Raw genomic sequence first — 21,567 nt, forward strand, 5'->3', positions numbered from 1 at the left:
AACATTGAATCCTGGTTCTCATTGTATTTACTTTTTTCTTTGCAGGATTCCTTACCAACATATTTGCAAGTATCAAGTGGTGGACAAAGGATATGAAGCAGAGTTCAGAATTGCTGTTGACATTGAAGAAGCATCTAGGACTTGGATGAAATAGTACCAAGAGATTAGCAGGGTGACTTTCCATGTAGCAGCAACAAAACCCACAAGCGGTTGGGTGAACCTTTTTAAAATACTCTATTGATGCCAGCAGAAGACGTTCAATTACGGTCAATCAGAAAACTTCATCTAAAAATACAAATTGTCTGGCACAAATGAATTTGACTTAAAAGGATACCTGGAAAATTGAGCAGGTAAGTTTCATTGATTAGCAAGTTGCTTCAACTGGTCTGCTCTCAGGATGGGGCAGATGTTGTCTCCCAAATATTGAACTAAATATTCACTGATCAAATGATACAATCTTTAAGCCACATACTGGTATCCAAAACTGTTAAAATTTAAAATCATTGCAAGAAAAGCTTATTTTGAATGATTGCTTAGAACATCTATCTCTTAAACAAATTGTTTTAAATTCTACATTTAATTGAAATCTACATCTTGTCCATTCTAGAGCCAAAAACAAAGACCTTCACTTGCCGACCTATCCGAGAGTAGTCAAGATCAGTCACATCCATAACCACATGATCGACAGTGCAGATACCCCTAAGCATAAAGACGTCACTGAGGAGACCATAAAGAAATTTAAAAATCTGTATGCCAGTGGTCATTTTCCTGCATGTGCGCTGAATACACAGAAGTTAGACATGCAGCTACATGACAAAGATTATGTTTACGAAGTTGCAGATCGTGCCAATTGTGCTGATATTCCAGTTTGTATAGGAAACATGTCTTTTATATTCCTATTATGTTTTCGAGGTTTCACTGGGAATTAAAACTAGTGTGACAATGTATTAAATAAAACGTAGAAATAGTCCAGAGCTACGCACTTCCGAGAGAGAGAGAGAGGGGGGGGGAGAAATACAAGATGGTATTTTTAACTGATTTACTAATTCCTATTTTCTATCTGTTCTAGGTTGTACAGGAAGCTACTTGACAGAGCCTATGATGCTGCAAATGGTGAGAGGATGCTGCATGATTTGGAAGCGGCCATAGAAAGCTACAATACTGAGCAGGGAGAGGTGTGTGGTAAAGTAAAAGACGTAAATGGCAAGACTGTAATCGCTCTTTGTACACCACTAATGAAACGTGTGCATCAGAAACATGAGTATAGTGGGGAGCTTGTGTTTATTGATGGATCAGGAGGCATGAACAGATACGATTGTCGAATCTTTATGATGACCCACAGTGCAGCAGGCAGCCCGCCTCTTGGTTGCCTCACTGATGCATCTGAGTCGCGGGACTGCGTATCGCAGGCTTTAAGGCTTTATTTGGAGATTATACCGAAAGATGCATTTTTCAGTCGAGGTGTGAGTGGACCCCCGGTGTTCTTGTCAAATGACAGTGAGGCAGAAAGGCAAAGTCTTCACGACGTCTTTCCTGAGGCTACGTTGATACTGTGTTTTTCACTTGCTCCAGGCAGGATGGAGGTTCCTGTGGGAATGGAAGAACAATATCAGAAAGGACCATCGTCCTCAGTTGAAGAAAATTACATTTCCCGGCAGTGTTGAAGCTCTCGAGGAGACTTATGAGTTGCAGGCTAATGAAATAGCACGCCTGTACCCAAACTATTTGGCCCACTGTGAGAAGCTGTACAGTCGTCGTCAGGCATGGGCTGTGTGTTACCGGAAAGACCTGCCTGTCTGTGGGAACAATACGAACAATTACGCAGAGGCAGCCATGAGGATTCTCAAGGATCAAATTTTTGAACTTGTCCGTGCATAAAACAATGTGCAATTACTGGACTTCCTGGTAACAAGAGCTTATTATGAGCGCCGACCTTGCCAATGGGCGCGTGGATGTCACAGTCTCAAGGAGATATCTCCCTGGAGGGTCATCAATCCCCAAGGATGGCATCACCAAGATCAATGCCAACTATTATGATGTGAAGAGCCTCTCAGAACGAGACAGTCTACTGTGCTGATACCTCAATATCGACTTGCACATGCATGGCTGGGATGAACGGTGCCCCATGCAAGCACCACTATGCTGTTGTGAAGCATTTCGGTGAATCATTGAATTTTCTTCCCTTGAGGGACACACACCTGCGGGAACTCTTGCTTTTCTTTGCCACTGGACAAAAGAATGTGCGACCAGGATGGTTTACCTCTCTGCCCATGGCTGGTATGCCAAAAGACTGTGATGTATCAGAGTCAGCAGTCCCTTCTGCTGAGGCGAGGGAAATTACAAGTAGTGGTGCTGCTGTAGAATCCCTGAATGCTCAGAAGCTACTTCAAAATAAGTTCAATGAGAGGAGGAGCAATCATTGTGGTGCTGAGAAGGACGAAACTACTAATGCTAGTGCTGACAAGCTTGCTTCACTAGAAGCTGCGGTTCATAACTCTACCATTCATTTCATAGCAATGCTGAGAAAAGACCCTGAAGAATTCAGTGAACCAGTTGAGGCATATGTCAAACAGTTTAACTCATTAAACACAAATTCTGCATTTGCTGGAGCCCTAAAGGCCTTTGGGAAGTACACAGGTGCATCATTGGCTTTGTCTAGTTCAAATAAAAGCAAAATGTGTCGGAAAAAGGGAACAGCCATCAAGGTTCAGCCTGCTGCAGTTAGTCGTCGCTCTACAACACTTGGGGGCCGGAAATGTCTTTATACAGGTTGTAAGGTCAAAGATACTTCTGACGGTGATTTGAAAAAACGTAAAGTGGCAGACAGTATTCAGGTGATGCCGAAGATGAAACCAAGAAAGGCTCCCCACTCTCTAAGTCAGTGTGTTATGAACAATGAAGCGATCGGTCGAAACAAATCTTCCAAATGGTAGTTTAATTTAGACTTGGGAACCGCTTTTTTGTGTGGGTGTGTGTGTTTTAAATGACAATTTTATTCCTTTGTATTTGTTTTTATTTGTCTTATATTCCCTTTTACTACAACTATTTCGGAACCTGAATCAGTATTTTTACTGCCCACACCAAATTAATTTTGTTGTATAAAGAGATAACACCTGAGCATGGGAGAGGTCAGGTATAATCCTCTATGGAATTTAGTTTGATCTATAATACATTGAAGAATGTTTCAATCAATGACATATCCTGCTTTTTGTACATGCTGAAACGTAGCAGAGTTTTCTTGACCATATCTCAGTTGTCGTTTGTGTTCTACAATTCTATAGTCGGTTTGTTTTAATCTGAAGTAACTAGCTCCTCTCTCAACTTGGACACTAAGTCATAGTTACATGGAATTCAGTGTACCTTAGTTCTAGAAGAAAGTATCGAGTCTCCTTGGTTACAAGTGAAGATTATCCTCCAATCTCACTACACATACCCATTAACCTGAAATGGGTAATAAATCACCGCCAGTTGAAAACAACCAACTATAGTGTGAAGATTGAACCAGTATGTTTACTGCCCATGTCAAACAAATTTTATTGTATTAAGAGATTATTTTTTAGGATAGGCATTAAAAATGAAATTAAGAATAACGTTCCTGTCTCTAATCTTCCCTCTCCTTTTCCCTAAAATTAAGAATAACGTTCTTGTCTCTAATCTTCCCTCTCCTTTTCCCATGTCATCTAATTAGGCTAATAGGAACAAGAGAAACATATTCTTAATTGTTAATGAAGAGATAATCAATATTGATTATAGAAGTCTCACTCTCTCTCTCTCTCTGTATATATATATATACATATATATATATATATATATATATATATATATATATATATATATATATATATATATATATATATATATATATATATATATATATATATATATATATCATCAACTGCCCACTAAATATCCAGGTTAGCCGTGACAGTGGTTTTCTTTACTCGTGCGTCACGAAGCCCCGCCCACCAATATCCCCAGACTGCAAACCTGTTTGGGAAAAAAAAATTTGCGGGCCGGTCTTGGGGTGTGCCCGTGAGCTTCCGGCCTCGGGCTCGCCCCTCTTCCCGCCTTCCAAAGGTCAAGCACTGTGAAGCACGAGAGACCCACTCGTGACAATACGCCTCACCTCGATGACAGCCAGCGAAATAAATGGCCTCAGACATGTCGGAAGAATGTAACCACCTAGGAAATCCTCGCGAAGGCCAGGGCGACTAGAACGCTTTGTATATAGTAATCCAAGCGAGAGCTTTCTTTATCTGTGAATCGTGTTAACTCATTTAGTCTTATTACAATTATTTTTTCCAAGGCGGAATTTTATCATCTTCAGATATGGTTTCTGAATTTCAGGTAATTGTGATTGTTTCACAGCTAATTTAGATAGACTAGTGGAATATCTGGAAAATGTGGCTGTATGAAAATCATCAGGCATTTTAGTCAAAGTTGGCAAATAGGCTTTCTTAGGGTGTTTTTTTGTGCTGAATCCATTTTTGCTGTTTGCCAAGCTGTATCTCGTGCGTTTTTGCTCTAGCGGACAAAATCCAAGATGACCGCTATTTTTCTAGAAAATGCATATTTTGAAGAATTCTATCTATCTATATACCTAGGCTGCTTCCCCCATGGAAAGGGAGGTAGCCGAGACAGGACGACACACTCCCCATTTACTCATCCATTCAAACACATTCATTCGCATCTTAGCCCCAAAGGAGAGAAGGGACAGGTCAACTGCTGCAATGCAATCAGTGACATCCGCAGCAGGGCCCGACAGCAGAGCTGGTTTACCCCTGCCACATCATAACAGACTCATCCCCTTACCCGCACCTGACCTGAAATAGCTGATCAGACCAAATGCGGGAGAATATCCCCTCAGGGCTGCGTCATCACTTATTCATAATTTCTCTCCATTTATTTCTGTCACGGACAGCCACTCTTCCTGGCTCAACAGACATCCCTCTCGCATCCAGCGCTCTCTTTACACTGTCCATCCATCCTATTCGTGGTCTTCCTCTCAGCCTTACACCTCACATCAGATCTAGTTATCTTTTTCACCAATCGCTCATTATCCATTCTCTCCATATGCCCAAACCATCGCAACACCCTCTGCTCAACTCTACCAGCCATCTCCCGAACAACAGTTCTCCTTCGCACTTCATCATTCCGCACTCGATCCATATGCGTCACTCCACACATACTCCTCAGACACCTCATCTCCATTACATTCAAACTTTTCCTTTCTGGTACACCCATATTCCATGTTTCAGCCCCATATAATGCAGTCGGTACCACAACACCCTCATACAGCCTTCTCTTTACATCCATTCTAAGCGAACGACATCTAAACACTTTTTTCATTCCTCCCAGCACCTTTCCTACTTCATTTATTCTAAACTTCACTTCTGTATCTATTCTTCCATCCACAGCAACATGTGACCCTAGATAAAAATATAAATATTATATAAAATATATTAATGGATATAATGCATTGCACAAGCTCCTAATGTACATATTGATAATAAAATGTGTAAAATGTCTGTGTGTAAATAAAGCATCATAAACAGTAAAAATCCAAGATGGCCGCGGTTTTATTTGATTGTTGATATCTTTGCTTCTGGGAACGATGTATATGATATGTTTTTGTTTTGTTCTTGTCCCTTTCTCAACATTACTCTCTGAAAAGGAGGAACCAACACTGATACCAAAATATCAGGGTCAAGAAGGATTTATTGAGATGATGATTCATGTGGCTTTGAGAGTGAGAGGTGATATACTGGCACATCCCATGTACAAGGGATTTGTTGTCAATGAAGATGAAATGAAATCCTTCGTCCCAAATAGCCTTTTTATGTTCCTTCGATTGATGTTTGGTGGACAGAGTCTTTTGGAAGCAGACCCAGACGACGTAGCAGACGATACAAAACAGGATGACAGTCAAGCATAAGTTCTTAGTATTGCACAAGACTTGGTTAGAACGTCACTGGAGGTAAGCACTGGACTCCTAAACATCTTGGGCTTGCCAGCACTTTGCACCAGGCTACACGGTCTAAAGAACTTGAACTATTTTACAAAGCTGGACATCATAAGTTACCCGAAACTACTGCAGGTTGACACATCTCTGGCTGAGTACACTGAAAACAATGGATGCAGAAACAGGAGCAGTGATTCCACCAAACTTTGTACCAAACAGATTCGTTCACTTCACGTGTGACAACATTGACATCAACGACAACAGTTTTGATGGTAAAAACAGCTTCCATGCCACACAGATCGCTGGATGGCAAAGAGGTCCCGAAGCGGACATAGGACTGAAGGACCTTCGACCTTCCCCAAACAGGAGTCTGAAAGTTCCCGAAGTCATGGATCACCTTTCACCTGCTGCAGTGGTGACAGGAAGACTTGAACCTAGAGCAACTGAGGGCATCAACAAAGAATGGTACAATGAATCAAATGATGACAAGCCATCAGCAGCTCAAGCCATTGCCAAGGACATGGCCTTTTTCCTGTAACGACAAGATGTAGACATCAAGACAGGCTGGACACATTTTAACCAAAGCAACTGTAGCGCCAATCCTGAAATGACAAGTGTTGGTTACATACCAATTGTCCAGGCCCCAGCCCATGAACTTGACACTCTCCATACGGTGGTTTAGAGATGCAAACACATTGCAACACAACTTGGACAACACTATGTCGTACTCACAGTTGATGAAGCCCTTTATTGTAAGCTGATGGAGCTCAAGTGGGGAAAGGACGAATACCAGGACTCCCTGGTCGTCAAAATGGGCGGGTTGCACATATCGCTGAACTTTGTGAAGGTCATTGGGAAACATGTTCAATCATCTGGCTTGGGTTGAAATCAAAATCCTTGGTCCTGGTACAGCAGAACAAGTCCTCACGGGCAAAGGCAAGTCATACTCAAAAGCAATGCGAGCACATAAGCTAACCATCCAGGCCATGAGGAGAATCCTGATGCCAAAACTCCTGACCTTCATCCAAAACGAAGCACAAGGGCTAAGGGCTGAAATAGAGGCAAAAGCAAACAGCGAAGACATTGAAGAACTGTTATTGCATCAATGGTGCCAACGCTGATGTCCCTACCCCCAGTCCCAGACTCATGTGTGGAACTGATCACCTGCAACTGCGCCAACCGATGTATGAGTGCACGTTGCAGATGTAAAAAGTCCCACTTGCGTTGTACAGGCAGCATGCAAATGTAGAACATCCGATGACGATTGCAGCAATGTCGAAGCCCAACAATGACATTGTGTAAAACACACTGCCACTATGCCTGTTCATCAATTTGCAATCTACAACTTGTTGTAATATAAATGTGTTGTCAGCCATCCAGGATTTTTGTTTATGTTTATTATTTAAGAGAAAAGTAATATCAATAAAATAATGACTTTATAGTGGGTTTTAATAAGGTTTTACGGTCGTCATAATGATATACGGACGAGGCACCACTTGTAAAAATGATGCTTTTGAGTTTAAGGCGGCCATCTTGGATTTACCCGTCTGACGGTGTCAGCTTGAGAGATACAGCTTGGCAAACAGCAAAAATGGATTCTGCACCAAAAAAACACCCTAGAAAAGCTTATTTTCCAACTTTGACTCCAAAATGCCTGGAGTTGTCCAAATACGTAAAAACCGGACAAGACTAAGAGTTCATTTGTGGAAGTTGCATATTTAGTGTTTTCACCCTCAATTTTGCGTTGTTTAGCATTATTTAAGTATAATTGTTTTGAATTACTCTTAAAGCGGATGTTTTTACTGTAACAAGACTTGTACCATTTTGGGTTTCCTGAAGTTACCTATACAAATAAAAATGAGTCACAAATGACCATCTTGCTAACGTAAAATTAGAATCTCCAGACGATTTCCTCAACCTGCATTTTTTTTTGTAGCAATGTCAAAGAAGTAATAGAGTTGTAAATGGTAATTAAGTACATATCTCGGTATTGCGATAGATTATACATTCTCCTATGAGTTTTTTCTGTCAAAACCTCAAGTATTCCTCTTACGACATGTTACAGTCCTAAGAGATTTTCTATCTATCTATATACCTAGGCTGCTTCCCCCAAGGAAAGGGAGGTAGCCGAGACAGGACGACACACTCCCCATTTACTCATCCATTCAAACACATTCATTTGCATCTTGGCCCCAAGGGGAGAAGGGACAGATCCTCACCGCACCACACAGCACAGGGGTCAACTGCGCAATGCAATCAGTGACATCCGCAGCAGGGCCCGACAGTAGAGCTGATTTACCCCTGCCACATCATTACAGACTCATCCCCTTACCCGCACCTGACCTGATCAGCTGATCAGACCAAATGCGGGAGAATATCCCCTCAGGGCTGCGTCATCACTTATTCACAATTTCTCTCCATTTATTTCTGTCACGCACAGTCACTCTTCCTTGCTCAACAGACATCCCTCTCGCATCCAGCGCTCTCTTTACACTGTCCATCCATCCTATTCGTGGTCTTCCTCTCAGCCTTACACCTCTCACATCAGATCTAGTTATCTTTTTCACCAAACGCTCATTATCCATTCTCTCCATATGCCCAAACCATCGCAACACCCTCTGCTCAACTCTACCAGCCATCTCCCGAACAACTCCAGTTCTCCTTCGCACTTCATCATTTCGCACTCGATCCATACGCGTCACTCCACACATACTCCTCAGACACCTCATCTCCATTACATTCAAACTTTTCCTCTCTGCTACACCCATATTCCATGTTTCAGCCTCATAAAACGCAGTCGGTACCACAACACCCTCATACAGCCTTCTCTTTACATCCATTCTAAGTGAACGACATCTAAACACTTTTTTCATTCCTCCCAGCACCTTTCCTACTTCATTTCTAAACTTCACTTCTGCATCTAGTCTTCCATCCACAGCAACATGTGACCCTAGATATTTAAAACACTCTACCTTCTCAAGCAACTCGCCATTCAAAGTTATATTCATCCCCCTACCATCTACCAACTTCGTACACTTCATCACTTTACTCTTATTCTCATTTACTTTCAATTTCCTCCTTTCACACACCCTTCCAAACTCCTCTACCAACTGTCTCAATCTCTCCTCTGAATCAGCCACCAGTGCAGTATCATCAGCAAACACCAGCTGCTTCAGATTCCACTCTCCACCATCAACCTTCACCAGACTCAGACCTCCACCTAAAACTCTTGCATTCACCTCCCTTACAACACCATCCATGTAAATATTAAACAACCAAGGCGACATCACACATCCCTGTCGCAGCCCCACTCTCACAGGAAACCAGTCACTCATAGCATTTCCCACTCTTACACACGCTCTACTATTTACATAACTTTTCACCCCTTTTAGTACCCTACCATCAAGTCCATACAATCTTAAAACAGTCCACAAAGCCTCCCTATCAATTCTCTGATACGCTTTCTCTAAATCCATGAATGCCCAAAACACATCCTTGCCTTTCGCTAAATACTTTTCACACACTCACAGCAAACCCTCTCCTAAAGCCACACTGCTCTTCACCAATCACTCCCTCTGTACCCTAACTCTCATAATTAACACTCTACCGTAAACCTTACCTACAACACTCAACAGACTTATACCCCTAAAGCTAGTACATTCATACTTATCACTCTTGCCTTTATACAACGAGACCACACAAGCACTTGCCCAGTCAACTGGCACCATACCTTTCACAAAGCACACATTCAACAATCTTACTAACCAGTCAACAATGGTCACCACCACCTTTCAGGCATTCCACAGCACACCCATCCATACCTGCAGCTTTCCCTGTTTTCATCTCCTTTACTGCCTTCTCCACTTCCTCCTTCGTGATTAAAGAATCATTCAACTCTCCCAACACATTTATTCCTTGCACCCTTCCATCTGCCACAATCTCAGCCACTCTTTCCTCCTCTACATTTAACAATCTTTCAAAATACTCTGCCCATCTCTTCCTTACTGCATCCATCTCAATTAACATCCTTCCATCCTCTGCTTTTACTCGTTCTTCATTCCCAGACTCTTCCTTTCGCACCCTTTTCACCTCCTTCCAAGACATTTTATTGTTGAAAAATCCCTGTAAGCCACCTACCCCACCTCTCATCTGCTGCCACTTTAGCATCACGCACAGCCCTTCTCGCCCTATTCCTCTTTTCCTTATACCTTTCATATGACATATCCTTCCTCTGCAGCCACACTTCATATGCACGTCCCTTCTCAGCCACAGCCATACTTACTTCCTCGCACCACCATTCACTTCCTTTACTTACACCACCACCCACACGTCTCACACCACACACCTCCTCTGCATGCCCCACCACAGCACGCTTAAACAACTGCCATTCCTCCTCCACACTGCCACTTCTTTTTGTTCTCGAAGTTACGGCTAACAAAAAAAATAATCGAAAATAATAACCATTTAATCTCAACACAACAGACACAACAGTTTAGGTCAACATCCCATGTAACAAGATTTTTTCTAATCCCATCATGAACCAAGTAATGTTTTGAAATTGTATCTCGTTACGGCTATGTAATTACTTTTTCCTTATTATATATACCAAGTTTTCAGTACTTAAGCAACATTCTTTTGAACGATTTATTGCCTTACGGAGTTTTTTCTCTTTGTAGAGTAGGGATCTCAGGGTCTGCCCTTCGGCAAAGCAGAGAAACTCTGCCCCTATGTGCAGCGAACGGTGCAGCGCTCGGGCATGCCCGTCCTCCCGCCTCCCAGCAAGCCAAGTATTCGGGGCCCACTAGTGACAGAACGTCTCACCTCGAAGTCAGCCCTCGATAAAAAAGGCCACAGACATGCAGGAGAAGGTAACCGCCTCGAGAATCGTCAGGAGGGCCAGTGAGACAACATCGTTCTGCATATAGTAATCAGAGCGAGAACATTCTTTACCTGTGGATCGATTTAATCGTAGGTGTTAACTCATTTAGTCGTGTTAGTTATTTATTCCCAGGCGGAATTTTATCATCCTCAGGTATGGTTTCTGAATTTCAAGCAATTGGGATTATTTCCTAGCTAAATTAGAGTTCATTTGTGAAAATTGCATATTTAGTGTTTCCACCCTCACTTCTGCGCTGTTTCGCATTAAGTGTAGTAGTTCTGAATAACTCTTAAAGTGGATGTTTTTACTGTGGCATAACTTACCTTTTTTTTTTTTCCCTGGATACCTCTACAAATGAAAATGAGTCAAATGACCATCAGTCTCACGTAAAAGACGATTTCCTCAACCTGGATTTTTTTTTTTTTTTGTAGCTATGTCTACAGAGTAATAAAGTTATAAATTGTAATTAAGTTTTTATATCTCAGTATTGTGACATTTTATACATTCTCGTATTATTTTTGGTAAGTCAAAGCCTCACAAATATTCCTTTTACGAGATATTACAAATCTGAGAGATTTTACCTAATGAAATGTGTCATGTTGGAACACGAGCCTTCATATTGTGCCAATTTTATTTTTCTTTTATGTTCAGTCTGGAGGCTCGATGTAACTTTAAAGTGCTTATACTGCAGATAAAAATGAAAATCTTTCTCATTCGAAATTTCTCGATTGCTTCGGTGACCCCTCCTTACATGTCGATGAACTTGTTTTGTTGCCTAAATGAGATTTTTTCACCCTCAGAAGTCTTCTGAGTTTTGGAAAAAAGTTTGTTTTTCCTATTCATATCTGAGTACATATATGAAAGCGTCTTATTTAGAAATTTCGGCCAAAAATAAGTTTGTACAGCCATCTGTCAGTAAAATTTTTTGAACTAACTCCAAAGCAGATGCTATCAGACGTGACTAGGTTCTGCTTTTTGTCCTTGACGTCACCTCTGTGATAAACTAAAAAAAAAAAAAAAAAAAAAAGTGAAAATTGAAAGTCCAGTATATCTCAAGCAAGAGACACAACAGTTTAGGTCGACGCTCCAGCAAGGTGATTGTTTTTAGACCCATCTTGAGCCATAAAAAAGTGTGTACATGAGGAACCAAGAGCAAAACTGATCAATACTTAATTTTCTTTGAAACGATTTATTGGCATTCCGAGTGGTTATACCTTGTTAATTTGGGATAATATCACACGAACAATCATACTAGGCAAAAATTCGACTTTTAAAATTTTGGTTAGGAAATTCAAGATACTAGTTATACAAACAAAAATAATATTCTTTATATCTCTAAATTTCCTTGCTATTTGCATAAAACTCACTGGGATGAAACCCTTAAAAATCCAGCCTTCTTTAGCTGTAAACAGATTTCATGCTTCATGTTACCTCATTTAGCATTTTCACTTTTTTTTTTTTTTTTTTTTTGACACGTAATTTTCTCACACTCAGAAATGCCTTCTGAATTTTGGATAGAGGAATTTGCATGTTTTGTGTTTTCCCTTTCAATTATGCAAATTTTAGGATCACTGAAGTGTAATAGTATTAACTTTTTCCTAAAGCAGATGCTTATACCGCAACAAAAAAAAAAAAAATTTAAAATCTTAAGTTAACGGTACAAATGAAAAAGGTCACAAACGACCCTCTTCCTAACATTTAAAATCCAAATAATCTCTAAACATTAATGGAGCTCATTCAGTGTTTCTTCAACCTGCATGTTTTTTGTAGCTGTCATGCTCTATATATCTACGAAGAAGAGGATTCAATTTATAAATTCCAATTGATTATATATCTCCGTACTGCGATAGTGTTTATACTTTGTCGTATAAAGTTTTAGGTAAGAGTCAATAGTTCATCAACATTCCTTCTCACGAGGCATTTTCATTCTGACATTTTACCCAAAAACTTTTGCTTCTGGCTGAACACGAACGTTCATAATGTGGAAATATACTTCTTTACTGCATTCAGGCAGGTCTCGATTTTTATATGATTAAAATTTATTTTTTCACCTCCATAAACGTCTCCTGAGTTTTGGAAATTATTGGGAGTGTTTTCCAATCAATATCGAGTCCGTATGTGAAAGTTGCATATTTAGCGATTTCGACCCAAAATGAATTGGAACATATTACCGGTAAAAGTTTCGAACTACCACCAAAACTGATGGTATCAGCTGTGGCAAGTTCACACTTGCCACTACTTCTTGTCCGTGAAGAAACAGCTAAGATGAATTTTAAAAAAAAAGTAAGTCATCGGAATTTTAAAATTCCGTTAATCTCATCATGCTAGACAAAACACTTCAGGTCGACGCTAGTGCAACCTGATTTTTTTTTTTTCCATGAACAATGAAGCTGAGTGTTTGAATTGTAAATGTCAGTACTTCTATGCAGTTTCATTTTCCTAATAATAAATATCTGATAATCATTTAATATACAATTTTCTTCTAAACGATTTAATGCATTGCGGAGTGATTTTACTTTGGTAAATATGGGTAATATCATCTTAACCGTGATACTGCAAGAAAGGTTTCCTTTCCTATATTTGATCACGAGGCTCAGGAGGCCACTTTGAAGACCAAGTTACACGAATGAAAATATTACCTACTGTATCCCTAAATTTTTGTTTCCACGACTAATATCCGAAAGTTATTGGGCTTACCCATCAAATGACAGCCTTTTCTCCCTATGAATAGGTTTGATTCTATGTGTTACCTTGTTTAGCCTTGTCACTGATTTTTCTTTTTTTCTGGTTCGCATTAATGTTTTCGTGCTTAATTATGCTGTTTTTAGGAAAACTCAAGAATAACAGTTTTGAATCACTCCTTAAGACGATGGTTTTACAGTAACAAAACCTGTACGACTTTTTTATCCTGAAGTTACAACTTCAAATGATAGTGAAAGGCACAAATGACATTTATTCTAACGTGGATATCCAAACAATCTCCACACGATATTAATACAGTTCATTCAGTGTTATAACAAATTGCATCTTTTTATAGCAACCTCTATCAACATGGGGAATAAAGTTACAAATGGTAATTAATTATATATCTCGGTATGGCGATTGTGTTTATACTTTCTCGCATTATTCTTAATGAAAGAGACAAAAGCTCATCAATATTCCTTCTCAAGAGTTATCAGAGTTCTGATATCTTACTTAAGAAAATGTAAACACGAACCTTCATGATGGGCAAACATTCTTTTTCCTTTACATTGAATCAGGAGGCTCAGGGTAATTTTACAGTAATTCTACTGCAGATAAAAAGGAAAACGCTTCTCATTGGAAATATCTCGCTTGTTTCGGAGACCACCATTGCTCTCCTTACCCATCAATCGATTTCTTGTTATATGTTTCCTAAATATGATTTTTTCACCTTGAAAATTGTCTACTGAGTGTTGAAAATAATTGGGAAAGTTGCATATTCAGCGATTTTGCCCAAAAATTGCACTCAAGCAAAAAGTTATCAAGTATCCTCAAAGAGGATGCTCTCAGCAGTAACTTTCACAACTGCCATTCCTTTTAATCCATGTAGTCACGGATAAAAAACAAAAGTAAATACATAATATCATCGATAATAAAAACAGACCATTTTAACACGACGGGGACGCCAGATTAGGTCAACGCCCGTGTAACCTGATTTTTTCTAGACCCATCAGAAACAATAAACCTGCATGAGGAGCCAAGTTATGTTTTGAAATTGTATATCTCATTACAGCAATGTTATTACTTTTCCCTTATTATGTATATCTAATAATCAGTTCTTAACCAATTTTCTTTTAAACGATTCATTGCCTTTCAGAGTGATTTCACCTGTGCAAATATGGATACTAATCACACGAACCGTCATACTGTGAAAATATTCCAGTTTTTAAATCTGATCAGGAGGCCAAAATGCCACTTTAAAGGCCTCGTTATAACAATATCAGTTTTATCTCTAAATTTCCAGGTTGTTTACGTGTCTAATCAAACGAGACTCTTTGGAGCGTAAGGATCGCTGAGTCGGTCCGCAAGCAGAACCGAGGAACTCTGCCCCTTGGTGCGGCGAACTCTGCAAGCGCTCGGGCCGGTCTTGGGGTGTGCCCGTGAGCTTCTGGCCTCGGGCTCGCCCGTTTTCCCGCCTCCCACAGGCCAGGCACTGTGTGAATGAAGCACGCCAGGCCCACTCGTGACAGTACGCCTCACCTCGAAGTCATCCCGCAAAAAAAATGGCCTAGACATGTCGACAGAAGGTAACTGCCTCGAAAATCCTCGCGAGGGCCAGGCCGAGGACATCGCTCTCCATATATAATCCGAGAGAGAATTTTCTTTACCTGTGAATAACTCAGCCTTGTTAGATTCTTTTTTTCCTAGGAGGAATTTTATCATCCTCAGATATGGTTTCTGAATTTCAGGTAATCGCGATTGTTTCGCAGCTATTTTAGAGTTAATTTCTGAAGTTGCGTATTTAGTGTTTTCACCCTCAATTCTGCGTTGTTTAGAATTACTTAAGTATAATTGTTTTGAATTACACATAAAGCAGATGCTTTTACTTTAACAAAATTTATACCATTTATTTTATTTCCTGAAGTTACCTTTACAGATGAAAAAGAGTCAAATTTAATTACAATCTCCAATGAATTTCCTCTACCTGCTTTTTTTTTTTTTTTTTTTGAGCAATGTTTACGGTGTAATAAAGTTATAAGAAGTAATTATGTACATATCATGGTATTGCAATAGTTCATACCTTCTCGTATTAATTTTTTGTCAAATGTTCATCAATATTCCTCTCACGATATATTACAGTTCTGACAGATTTACCCTAATGAAATGTGGCTTACATTGGAACACGAGCTTTTGTGCAAATATTCTTTTTGTTCTATATTCAATCAGGAGGCTCGATGTAATTTTAAAGTGCTTCTACTGTAGGTAAAAATGAAAATCCTTTTCATTCAAAATCAGTGTTTGTAAACACCTCAGGTGTCAGCTTTCTTTACGAGTTAAACTTATATATATATATATATATATATATATATATATATATATATATATATATATATATATATATATATATATATATATATATATATATATATATATATATATATATATATATATATATATATATATATATATATATATATATATATATATATATATATATATATATATATATATGCTAAATGTGATTATTTCGAAGTCAAAATTAACATCTTGTCTTTAGAGATAATTGGGTGTGTTTTGCTATTTTTATTTCAATTGAGGAAGTTGCATATTTAGCGATTTCTCCCCAAAATAAGTTTATACAGCCAGCACTCCAGTAAAATAGTTTTGAACTACCCATAAAGCGGATGCTATCAGCAGTATCTTGTTCACAAGTTTCACTTCTTTTTATCCTTGAAGTCGGCTAAAAAAAAAAAAAAAAAAAAAAAAAATCATCCAAAACAAAAACCAATTAATCTAAGCACGACAAAAATAACAGTTCTGGTCAACGCTTCTACATGATTTTTTCCCCAATCATGAACAATTAAAACATATATGAGGAATATGAAATGTTTATTTTCCTACTGATATGTGATAAATAAATATTTTCTTTTAAACGAGTTATCGCCTTTCGGAGTGCCTTCACTTTGGTAAGCATGGATTATGATATCACACGAACCGTCATACTGGGAAAAGAATCGACTTAAAAATCTGATCATGAGGCTCAAGATGGCTGTTTAATCACTAAATTTCTAATTGTTTTACACGTCTATAATCAAACGAAACTCATTGGCTGAAACCCCTCAAATTACAGCCATCTTTAAATTGTATCTATTTCATCCTTCGTGTTACATGGTTTGTCCTTCTTACTGAAGTTTCATTTTTACGAGGCGATATATTTTGACGAGAAGTAATGTTTCCTGAATTTTAGTGACAATTGGAAGTGTTTTCTAGCTTATATTTTGATAGATTTGTGGATGTTGCATATTTAGTGCTTTCGCCCTCAATTGTGCGGGGTTCTAGCATCACTGAAGGATAATAGTTTCCAATTACATTTAAGGAAAAGTCTGTTAGCATTACAAATCTCGTACCATTTTTTCTTATCCTGAAGTTACTTCAGACGAAAATAAAAGTGGCAAATGACCCCCTTCCTAAAGCAAGAATATAAACAATAACCAGACATTAATTTTTAGTAGCTATGTCTACGGACATAAGTAATAAATAAATGGTAACATTATATATCTCGGTATTGCGATAGTGTTTATACTTCAAATGTCAAAACCTCATGAATATTGCTAATCAAGAGGTATCACACTTCTGAGAGATTTTACCTAGGGATCTCTGACTTATAATGGGTCATGAAAATTCACATGGTGCAAATATTTTTTTTTATGTTAAATCCGTAGGCTTTATGTAACTTTAAAGTGCTTATACTGCTGATAAAAATGAGAACATTTCTCATTCGATATTTCTTGCTCGTTTCGGTGACCTCCACAGCTCTCTTTACGTGTTAATGGATTTTTTTCTCTTGCCTGAATGAGATATTCTCACCCTCACAAACGTCTTCTGAGTTTTAGAAATAGTGTGTTTCCGAGAATCAAATTTGAGTACATATGAGTTGCATATTTAATTTCGGTTAAAAATATGTTTCTATAGCCATCACTCAGTAAAACTGTTTCGATCTACCTTCAAACCAAATGCTATCAGCCATGACTAGGCTTGAAGTCACCGCTATGAATTAAAAAAAATAATAATTGAAAATTTAAATCTAAATCCACTAAATCTCAAGACGACAAACGACAGTTCAGGTCGACGCTCCAGCAAAATGTTTATAGACCCAACTTTAACAATAAAACAGCGTATGAGGAACCAAGAAATGTATATAAACTGTATACTTCAGTACGGTTATGTATTTAACATTCTTTACTAATACAGATCTGATCATCAATACTTATTTATTTTGGAAGTGATTTTTTTTTTAATTATTTCGGAGTGATTTTTTTTATTGGAAGTGATTTTTTTTTTAATTATTTCGGAGTGATTTTACCTTGTTAATTTGGGATAATGATATCATACGAAGTCATTATTGGCAAATAATTCATTTTTTTTTAAATTTTGATCAGGAGATCCAAGATGAAACTTTAAGGCCCTAGTTATAGACAAAAATAATATCCGTTATATCTCTAAATTTCTAAGTTGTTTACACGTCTCTAATTAACAGAAACTGTTTGGGCTAAAACCTATCAAATGCAAGTCTTTGTTACATGTGAACCGATTTCATGGTTCATATAACCTCATAACATTTTTACCCTTTATTTTGAGACGGATTTTTCTCACTCCCAGAAATGATTTATGAATTTTAGTTACAATTGGGAGTGTTATCCAGCTAATTTTTGGTACATTTAAGGAAGTCGAATAAATCTTTTTTTTTTTTTTTACCCTCAATTATGCAGATTTTAGAATCACCGAAGCGTAATAATTTTAATTTATTCCTTAAGCAGATGCTTTTACCGTATAAAAAAAGGAATTTTTCTTTATCTTAAATTAACACTGTAATGAAAAAGTCACAAATGACCCTCATCCTAATGTAAAAATCCAAACAATCTCTAAACATTAATAGAGCTCATTCAGTGTTATTCAATCCTGCATTTTTCTTTGTAACTGTTATGTACTATATAAATCTACGAAGAAGAGGAATCAATTTATAAATGGTAACTCCGTCCTGCAATAGTGTTTAAACTTTCTCGTATAAATTTTTAGGTGTCAACAGCTCATCATTCCTTCTCACGAGGCATTTCCGTTTTGACAGATTTTACCCAAGGAAATATGGCTTCTGGCGTAACACAAACCTTCATAATGTGCAAATATACTTCTTTACTACATTTAGGCAGAAGGCTGGATGTAGTTTTAAAATGCTTCCACTAGATAAAAGACAATGCTCATTTGACGTTTCTCGCTTGTTTTTTTGACACCCACATCAATTCAAGCTTATTCTTAAACACGTCAGATGCCAGCTCTCGTTTCAATCGATTTCTTGCTCCTAAACGTAATTTTTTCACCTCCAGAAACGTCTTCTGAGTTTCGAAATAATTGGGAATATTTTTCAATGAACTTCGTACAAATTTGTGAAAGTTGCATATTTAGCTACATCGACAAAAAATAAGTTTTTACAGCCATCACTCCAGTAAAATAGTTTCGAACTACCACCAAAGCTGATGGAATCGAGGGTAACAAGTTCACACTTGCCACTTCTTGCAATTGATTAAAAAAAAAAAAAAAATCACCGGAAATTAAAAATCCCTTTAATCTCATCATACCAGATACAACATTTAAGGTTGATGCTCGTTCAACCTGTTTTTTTTTTATATTCCCATCATGAACAATGAAACTGAGTGTATGAGGAAAATTATGTTTATAAATTGTATATCTTAGTACTTCTATAATTAATTTTCCCAAATAATGTCCTATAATCTGAACCTATACAATTTTCTTGTAAAAGAATACCTTGCGGAGTGATTTTACCTTGATAAATATGGGTAATGATATTAAAAGAACCGTCATACTGCGAAAATATTCCATTTTTTATATATGATCAGGAGGCTCGAGGCAATTTTGAAGCCCTAGTTATACAACTAAAAATAATGTTCTATAAATTTTTGGGTTGTTCCTACGACTATTACATGAAACGCATTGGGCTTACCTTTCAAATGACACCCTTCTTTCCCTGTGAATAGATTTCTTTCTACGTTTTACCTCGTTATTACTGATTTTTTTTTCCTATTCCACATTTTTTCTCCCTCTAATGTTTCCTGAATTTTAGACTGAATTGAGGGTGTTTCCCTCATTTTTTTTTTTAGTACATTTGTGGAAGATCCATATTTAATCTTTTAACCCTCAATTATGCAGTTTTTACGATCACTCAGGAATAACAGTTTTGAATCACTCCTAGAGACGATGCTTTTATGTAAAAAGACATGTAAGAGATTTTTATCCTGAAGTTTCAACTTCAAATGATTATTAAAGACACAAATGACTTTTTTCCTTACTCCAGACGACATTTGTACAATTCATTCAGTGCATTTTATTATAGCAATCTCTTTGGAGATGAATAATGTTACAAATGGTAATTAATTATATATCGGTATTGCGATACCGTTCATACATTCCCGTATTAATTTTTATCTGAGATTAATGCTCATCAATATTCCTATTCGAGTTATCTGAGTTCTGATATTTCACCTAAGAAAATGTGCTTATGTTACAACGCGAACCTTTTTAATCTGCGAATATTCTTTTTCTTTTACATTCAGTCAGGAGGCTCGATGTAATTTTAAAGTGCTTCTCCTGCTGGTAAGATGAAAATCTGTCTTTCGAAATTTCTCGATTGTTTTTGTCACCTACATCAATTGAAACTTTGTGTTTGTAAACACCTCAGGTGCCAGCATTTCTTACGTGTCAATCGATTTTCTTTTTGTTTCCTAAATGTGATTATTTCGATGTCAGAATTGTCGTCTGTTTTGGAAATAATTGTGTTTCCCAATAGAGTTTGAGTACATTTGTGGAAGTTGCATATTTAGCGATTTCTCTCCAAAATAAGTTAATACAGCCAGCATTCAGTAAAATAGTTTTGAACTATCCATAAAGCCTGTCATGATTCCAAATTATAATAATACATCTCAAATCATGAGAGAAAGATAGAACGATAGATAGTGTAACAGATAGGAGAACCAGTCAAGGTTTGTGAATCTTTGTCTTCACGATTGTGTGGACGAGGTTGTTCATTCTTGCTAACGTCATTTGTGTTGGCTATTTTCTTTCCTGGTTTTCCTTGTAACTTAATTTGTCTGTTTCCATTAGTTGTAAAAAAAAAAATTTAATACAGTTCTTTTAATCGCTCACTGAGTAATTGTGATGGTATATTTTCTTTATTATTTTGTGGATTTTGTGCATATTTTATGTAGGTATAAATGGTATCACCCGTTGGTAGTAAATGTTATAGTAAATGAATATTTATTGTTGGTGTAGTTAGTGAATTATGGAGATAATTGAAATAGGTATGTGTACGTAAGTTGTAAGTATATAGCACATTTTATATGTTTATGCAGAAGTTTCTGTCTCCCACTATTGTATAAATGAAGTAACTATGTAGCTCACTAATTTTTCCGTGCTGGGAATGGTGCGAGAGATGGTGCTCGTGGTGATAGCGTTGTCCTTCACGGGTTGATTGACGTGTTGTGGGGATGTCAGTTTCTCAGCAAAACGCTAACACAGCGACTTCTCACTCTGGCAGCTGTGGTGAGTAACGATGAGTAACTTGAGTCAAGATGGATGAGTGAGATGAGTGGTCAATGTGGGTTCTTGTATTTGCTACCGTCGTCTTCACTCCTTGCGTCAGCGTGGTGATGTTGGTGGAGGCAGGGGGCGGTTGGAAAGAGCGGTGGTGGTCAGGTGGATGTTGCTGTGTACTCGTTATTCGTTTGTTATTCCTCACTCAATTCGTCCTTCTTATTGTATACTCGATTGTGTTTAATAGACTGTAGAAGTGATGGTTTGAAGGCGTCGGGTCGTCCGTTACTGCCACAAATTAAGATAATTGGTATCTTGACCCTATTATATGTAAATCTAGAGATTTGGTTTTAGTCATCGTGATATCTTGTTTAACTTCGTAGCTTCGTGTAGATCAGTTATGCATATATTATACTCTTGGACGAGCGGTAGTTATACGTGA

The 21,567-nt window shown here is 37.9% G+C and overlaps 1 protein-coding gene across 1 annotated transcript; it reads left to right on the forward strand.

The window, feature by feature from the left end:
- Positions 1 to 677: 677 nt before the first annotated feature.
- LOC145393793 (uncharacterized) lies at positions 678 to 1,878 on the forward strand. The gene is made up of 3 exons (XM_080267840.1): positions 678 to 883; positions 1,070 to 1,543; positions 1,659 to 1,878. The coding sequence occupies exons 1-3, from the start codon at positions 678 to 680 to the stop codon at positions 1,876 to 1,878; spliced, it is 900 nt and encodes a 299-aa protein (XP_080123966.1).
- The last annotated feature ends 19,689 nt before the right edge of the window (positions 1,879 to 21,567 follow it).

This window comes from Coenobita brevimanus, chromosome 25, assembly GCF_032717465.1.
Source record: "Coenobita brevimanus isolate Jiangsu-jjx chromosome 25, ASM3271746v2, whole genome shotgun sequence".
In the NCBI taxonomy this organism is placed as follows: Eukaryota; Metazoa; Arthropoda; class Malacostraca; order Decapoda; family Coenobitidae; genus Coenobita; species Coenobita brevimanus.